Here is a 7,990-nt window from a genome sequence, read left to right as displayed (position 1 = left end):
TATCCCACATGCAAAAAAAATAAAATAAAATAAAATAAAATTCAGCAGCTTATGAAGTGAAGGCCATTTTGCATGTTCTCTGAATTATATTGAAGTATTATATTGGTCTTTAAATTGCATAAACATGTTAATTACATGATATAACTATGCCCATTTTGGTCTTTTTATAGATATAAGTACATTTTTTTTTTCATTTTAAAATAATTCCAAGAACAGGAGCTATTGATGTTTACGGAGATACTTTTTATTGTCACAATTGTGTTGCCGCAAAATGTCATCAAACAGTCATCACTAATGACAATTGCAATTTTAATCTAAATAAAACATTTATTTTAGTTAAATTTAATTAAATTTAGAACTCATCCAACTTAAAATAAAAATATATTCCCTCTAAAACACAGCTGGGTATTTTAAAATATATTCCCTCTCAAACACAGTGGGTTGAGTACATTTCACTATGCCACAAATATTTGTACTGCTGTGACCGTAAATTTATTTTTTTAACACAAAACTCAATTTTTCTTCAATTACACATGTGCCAGACCATGTCAACATCACATCAACAAACTCACTAGAAACCACCTTAAAACATGCCATTATGACCCACATGCAATTAGAGAAAATCCAAGTGATTTTATAATTAAAAAAAAAAAAACTTGTGACCATAACCATATAAATTACAAATATTTGTGGCCGAATAAAATCAACCTAACATTTGACTTGATTGGCGTAGAAGCAATATGGCCAAAACAAAAACAAAACATCTCCAATTTGAGCAAGCTAAGAGTTTTTCATAATCAACTTCAATGACAAAACCCAATACAATAATAGTAATAGTTCATAACCAAACAGTCTAGACAGTTGGTGAAATGAGAAGCAACCACATCAAAAATGGCTTATAAAAGACTAGCTCAGCAAACACAGCATTAAGCTCAGGATCCTAAAGTGATGCATCTCAATGTGATTTCACATACTCCTGGACGATGTGAAGCCCCTCCGACTCCTCACCATAATCCTGCAAATTCATAATTGTATGAAACTGTCGCATGTCGATGATCCATGGTGAAGTTTCAGTACAACAGAGTATTTTAGTTTTACCTTCACAACTATGCAAGAGCAGCCGACCACCTTTCTTGCCTTCCCTTCTGAGTCGATTTTGCAAAGCTGTGCATTCATCGACATACACAAAGAATAAATAATCATTTAAAAATGTTCTTCAGGCACGCACGAATTCAGAAATAAATAATCATAAGAAAAATGTGTGAATTAATGAGAGGTATTCAATTCATATTCAGATCAGGTCAGATATGAACATGCATGGTATTTGTACTTTCCACTGCACAAATTAATCAACAAGTTAATCATAACGACCGTTTGTTTTATTTCATTATAAGTTAAGAGAAATCTAAAGGCAAATAACTTACACCAGCCCACTCGCCGAGTGTTTTGGCACTTGGAACTGTAACTAAATGGATGTTGTGATCAGCGCAGAGTGCCTTCACAAGCTTTACATAATCAGGCTGGTTACAATCCTCAGCCAACAAGCAGAGCTGCGCATCATGCTTCTCAATTGCCTTAGCACCTTCATGGAGCCCGCGGACAAGACCACCATGGGCCAATGACTTCTTTAGCACAACCTGCAGAGCAGTCATCAGGTCCATAGGCTCTCCGAGTATCAGCTACGACAGCATCCTCACTGTCACATGAGAAACATATAAATCCAATAAACCACCATTACAACAGATATTTGATGAGACTCACTCAAATTTTTAAATTATGAAAAATTACACAATAGACAACTATGATTAAAAGAAAACCCAATATCAATATACAAAGACTCAGGAAAGGGTGCAAGTGATCATACTATTCGCAAAGCATCTCAAACTAGGCTCAAGAAAAGTTAATACAAGGTTTCAAGCAACTAGGCCAAGCTCGAGCTCTGTATCAAGCTCCGAATTAATTTCACTAGTTCTGGGAATATGCAAGAAAAATAACCATAAAAATATCTTATGTGTACCAATCAGGTCTTTGTCAGAGTACATTTGTGAATACCTAATTTGGCGGTTTTTTTATTAAAAAAAAAAACCTTAAAATTATAAATATGTTCATTAACAGCTTATATCTATATCCTCATTTTGTTTCAATGAACATTTCCTTATAACATTTCAACTCCGAGGAGCAATCCTACAAAAGCATTAGCATAAACATGCACATATATATATATATATATATAGTTAAAGGGCAAAAAAGATAACTTTTTTATGGAAATTGATCTTATAACTGCTCATAATATTGATGGATGCGCACATCTGCAAAAACATGCGGTCAATGTTTTTCAGTTTCTTGCAAGTGAAAGCATGAAAATTAGGTCAAATGATAAAGAACTCTAACCAAACACTAATGCCAAGTGTTGATAGCTCTCTTCAACAAAGCAAAATTCAACCCTAAATTTGGACTCAATTAATGAAACAATCTCTTGTAATTTTTTTATCAAAACCAGTTCAAAACAATGATACTAAAGATTATAGATCACGCAAAAGGGATTAAAAAAAAAGCCAAAAAAAATAAATGAAATAAATAAATCACGAATTAGAGATACTCATCATCAGATTCAAATCAAATGATATGAGCTATGAAAACTAAAAATTCACAGAAAATATGAACATAAAACATTGAATAATCAAATGAAAGCTCTGAATAGAAAGGATTACTCACGAGGCCATGTTGGATTGAGAGAAAGATGAGAACTTTCTCCACGAGAAGCCGCACACACAAGAGAAGGAGAAGATCTCAACGGGGCCGCCGAGAGTTCTTCGCCCTAGGGTTTATGGAATGTTATATATAGAGTGGGTTTCTTTCACATACCCCCCTATAAATATTTTATTTACAGACCCGTCTATGGCCGATCAAGGTAAAGTTAAAATTGTTAAATAAAAGAGAAAATTATTTTTTAGTCCCTGAAACCTTTTAAATATCCCCTGGAGTCTTTCTGACAAATTGATATACTTTTTAGTCCTTACTTTTTAACATTCATACCAATTCGTCCCTGTTGTTACTTTGCACCGTCGCCAAGTCTTGTCAGTTATGCTTGCATGTCCTCCCAACCGTATATGACAAGTTTGCTTTTATCATCATCATTTTCTTCTTCTTGTTCTTCATCTTCTTCTTCTTCTCCTTGTTCTTCCTCTTGTTTATAGCAGACACCTCATCTTCTTCTTCTTCTTCTTGTTCTTCTTCTCATTCTTCTTCTTTTTGTTTACAGTAGACACCTCATCTTCTTCTCCTTCTTCTTCTTCAGTAGGGTTAGTGTTCTTTTACCTCGTCTTCTTGGTCTTGTTCTTTAATAGGGTTTCTCTTGTTCTTGTTATTTACTAGCGTCCCTTCTTATTCTTCTCCTTCTCTTTCTCCTTCTTCGTTACTAGGGTTCTTGCAGGTGCATGTGAAGCCGGAAATAAAGTGACGGTAAGAAACCCTCGCGGAGGTGGTTGTTTTTCTTGATGTTGCCCTCATTGGTGTAATTTTTTTCCTTAATGTGTAGGCCTTGGATGGACACATTTCATGGTATTGCCCGATATAAGGGCGAGAGCTATGTGTTGCAGTTCACTTGTTTAACTGGATGGGAGCAAGTACTTTTGGAATTATGCAAACGATGGAATCTTGAAGCTTCTCGGGTGAGAGTGAAATATTTACTTCCGGATGAGCACAAGACAATATCTCCAATTAACTCCGAAAGTCACTTCCAACGAATGTGTTATATTCACCATATGTTCAATAAAAATGTGGTCGATATGGTTGTAGATGTTGTGGATGGAATGATTGGCAGTTTGGATGTACCATATTCACCATTGTATGTTACACTAACCATTTACATACTAATGTTGTTGTTTTCTATTTTGATATTGTCTTCTAACATTGATTTTTACTCTTCATTTAGAATGTATTATATTTATATTCATACATTCGTGTATAAAAATTTTGAAAGTATTTAGTTTCTCTTGTTATTGGTCACATTATCTATTTATCGTTTAATATAACATGTATTTGCTCATAAATTTCACTAACTGTTTGTTACTAATATTGCCATCAGAAGGGATCATGTCTCACAAAGCGCTTCATCCAATCCCTGCCCCATATCGTCATCAAATTTATCTGTGTGAGCTATCCCAATCTTGAGTTCTCACGGAAGCTCTGATCATGATGTGACAATTGTTGGCCAACGTTATGAAGATGCAAAACACTTCAAGGAGGCACTATGTGATTTTGCTATTAAACGCAATTTTAATTTTTATTTTATAAAAAATGACAACGATAGAGTTACTGTTGTATGCGCTGCGGGTGACTACCCATGGCGAGTCCATGCCTCAAGAGAAGGTAGTCTTCGTACGTTTAAAATCAAAACATCACAGGGTAGTCATACATGTGGTGGAGGCATTGCGACAACATCTCATCCAAAAGCTTCAAAGAAATGGGTTTGTAAGCAGGTACTTAACAAACTACGGGATCGTCCTCTATATCGGGTTGTGGATATACAACGGGATATTCTACGTGACCACGGGGTTCATCTTCAATACAAACAAGCTTGGATGGGTAAAGAGTTGGCACGGGAGGTTCTACATGGAAGTGATATAGCAAGCTACGATCTATTACTATGGTACACAGGCAAGGTTGCTAAAACTAACCCTGGAAGCATCGTCAAAATTGATAGGGATGGTGAGCGGTTTAGGCGTGGTTTCTTCTGTTTCCATGGTAGCCTTGATGGTTTCCGAAAGGGCTGTAGACCACTGTTATTCCTTGATGGAACTCATTTGCTTGGCAGATATGGCGGTATCCTACTAGGCGCCACAGGCAAGGATGGTAATGAAGGTTTCTTTCATTTAACTTTTGCTATTGCGGATAATGAGACAGACGAGAATTGGACGTGGTTCATATCAACTTTAGGTGATGCGTTATACGGTGAAGAAAACTATGATAAGATCATTACGTTCATCTCAGACAGGTCAAAGGGCCTTATCAATGCTATTGCAAGGATATTCCCTTTTCTCCCCACATGGTTACTGTCTACGGCATCTACAAGAAAATTTTCTCAAAGCAAATAGCCGACTGGGAAGGGCATTGAAAGATGAATACTGGAGCCTGATTATAAAAATTGCTTATGCTTGCACGGCTTCCGAATTTGATGATTATGCTAACCAACTCTTACTCTTGTCTATACAAGCGCACAATTGGTTGTACGAAAAATCAGATGTCATGCATTGGAGTAATTACCTATTTAAAGGTTCTCGGTGGGGTGAAATGTACTCCAATGTTGCTGAGTCCTTTAATGCCTGGATCAAAGAAGCTCGACATCTTTTCGTGTGCAACATGGTCGATTCGATAAGGTGCGTTGAAAATTATTACAATATTGGCAAGATATGTCAATCCCGTTCAATGCTATTCTTAAGTGCACATTTCCATACAAAAGTGATTATGTACAGTTGATCCTGTTTACAATCTGAATTTTCTATTTATAATATAACATAATATACCAAATGCAATATACAGTACATAATTATAAATACTCTGACTATACAAAATTGTCTGTTGATATATATATAATATCATTTGTATTGTTTTGTTTATTGATTACATTGCAGATTTAAACTCATGAACATGATGTATAGAATGCGTGAACAATGTCAGAACTGGGATACACATCTTTGCCCTGTGCTTCATAAAAGGATTGAGGAAAAGGTTGAGGAAAGCAGAACCCTAGTTGTTGGGTGTTCCAATGAGGAACAGTTTGAAGTTATTGACTATCAGAGTAACACGGTTAATTTACGAGAGAAAATATGTTCTCGTCGACGTTGGGAGGTGTATGGCATACCATGCAAACATGCATGCGCTGCAATTATGGAAATGGATACTAATGTTCATCGTTTCATTGATGATTACCACACTGTCACTGCTTATAGGAGAGCATATGAGAACCCAATATTCCAGATGGCAGACCAAGACAAACCTAAGGACGATAATTGGGTTCTCCATCTTCGACCACCTATCACGAAGAAGAGACCTGGCCGACCAAAGCGCTGGAGGATCGAGTCACAAGCGTTCAACGTTCGGGAGTGACGATGCAGTCATTGTCGTGAAGTTGGCCATAACAGAGCTACTTGTAACTCTGTAGTTGCAGATTGAATCATATCTATTGAATCATATCTATGGGAAGGGCTGATGTTATGCAATATTATTTATTTCTAAGTGACTTTATATGTTGGTAAACAGATCATATAGTATCTAATGGGTTTTTTTGTGAAACTAAACAATGACCTAGTTTTGTGAAGACATTTATGTTATTGTAAGTATTTATCGTAGTTTACAAGCAAATCTTTCTTATATTAATTATATCTTGTATTTTTGACCTAGTTTACAGGGAAATACGCATATGAAATAGTTACTGTGTATGTTTGGTGATAACAACTACATCTACCATTTTATACCTGATTGTCAAAATATTAAAACAGAGTTCAAGTTTTTTGAACATCAAGAACTAGATAGCTGGAGTCAGATTAGTGCCGACAGTACAATTTTTCATCACATACACAAACATGTTAGAATAACTATCATCATGCATCAGGCGGGGCTTCACAAGTATCATTTGTTGCATCGTTCGCATTTAAAGGGACCTGAGCTACATTGTCTTCATTGTTCGGTGGCCCTGTCAGCAATGCGACCTCACCTTTGTCACCCATCATAGCCACTCCTGTTGTTGCACTGGGGTCATCGATCGCTTTACTTGTAGTTACCTCCACCATTGCGGGTGGGTCTTCCAAGAGTCCTTCATTTGACATATCCTCATCACTACTGGCTGCGGAGTGCTCTTTCTTCATCGGCATTTGGCACAAACCGTCAGCCAATATCTGTGTAGCGTATTGCAGGCGAACATAGGCAACATCATTAGTGGTCAAATGGAGTTGCTCTCCCTTGAGTATTTGTTCCATGAATCTCATAAGGTAAACAGAACAATCAATGCTATCTTTCTTTTGTTGCGGGCATTCTCGCATATGTGACATTGGGTAGGAGCTTGTGTCAGTGATGCTCAACTTAAGCCTTAAATAATCTTCAAAGAGTACACGCTGCAAAATCAATGGAAAAAAATAAGGATGAAGTAAACAAGGAATTTATTAAGTATAAATATTTACATAAAAACCATACCATAACACATGCCGATTGGTCATATATTGGATTAGTTACTGACAAATAGTGAAGATACTCCTTCCTGTCCTTATCGAGAACGAGTAGATGGTAGTGCTTGTGCCGCACAATTGGCATGAGCACTATTTCAACTGTTGGGTAGGCATCTAATGCGGGGCCAGCATGTTGTAAACACCATCGGATGAACGGGGCTGCTCAGATAAAGCCAGTATCGTTGGTCTAGTGATTGTGCCAGACCTTTACTAGAGCGACAGGAATTTCTTCAAGGATTCTAATAACATCAGGACGAAGACGTCAACAACATCATCAGGCACAAGTTGCTTATCTTCTAGGAAAGCAAACAGATGTGAACGGCATGTGTGCCCCCGTTCGTTGCTCCAAACATTGGTTCTGATAATTAAAATTATGAAAACAATTAATATAGACATGCTTATGAACAATAACATCAATTATTAAATAGTTCATAAAACTTGTAAATGTTTAGCGTTGAATATAACCAATAAAGCAGGATACCATTTAGATCTAGACAATTGAACACAACACCACAAATACTATTAACAATTATGAAACACTAATCAGCTATTCCTATATTAATTATTTCTATAGAACTGTAAGTCAAAAGGCATGTCACGCATAATGGACAAACATGTATCATAAAAACAAAAGCTTACTTGTCTATGCGGGAATTTAGGAAAACAGACACAGTCAACTGTTGTATCTTATCAAGGCGTGCAAACCCTACAGGCCGCTTGTTTGGAGGAATGAAATTTACATGTGACTCCTTAACTGTATTCTCGGC

At 36.5% G+C, this 7,990-nt stretch overlaps 1 protein-coding gene across 1 annotated transcript; it reads right to left on the bottom strand.

Moving 5' to 3' along the window:
• Positions 1–741: 741 nt before the first annotated feature.
• LOC120263055 (40S ribosomal protein S12) lies at positions 742–2,821 on the bottom strand. The gene is made up of 4 exons (XM_039270976.1): positions 2,716–2,821; positions 1,425–1,696; positions 1,099–1,164; positions 742–1,015 (listed from the first exon to the last, which is right to left on the bottom strand). Exons 2-4 carry the CDS (start codon positions 1,659–1,661, stop codon positions 956–958), a joined length of 363 nt encoding a protein of 120 aa, XP_039126910.1. The 5' UTR covers positions 1,662–1,696; positions 2,716–2,821; the 3' UTR covers positions 742–955.
• Positions 2,822–7,990: the final 5,169 nt, after the last annotated feature.

Source organism: Dioscorea cayenensis, chromosome 6 (assembly GCF_009730915.1).
Source record: "Dioscorea cayenensis subsp. rotundata cultivar TDr96_F1 chromosome 6, TDr96_F1_v2_PseudoChromosome.rev07_lg8_w22 25.fasta, whole genome shotgun sequence".
In the NCBI taxonomy this organism is placed as follows: domain Eukaryota; kingdom Viridiplantae; phylum Streptophyta; class Magnoliopsida; order Dioscoreales; family Dioscoreaceae; genus Dioscorea; species Dioscorea cayenensis.
The sequence above is the reverse complement of the archived record's forward strand: the minus strand, read 5'-3'. Positions and strand labels throughout refer to the sequence as shown.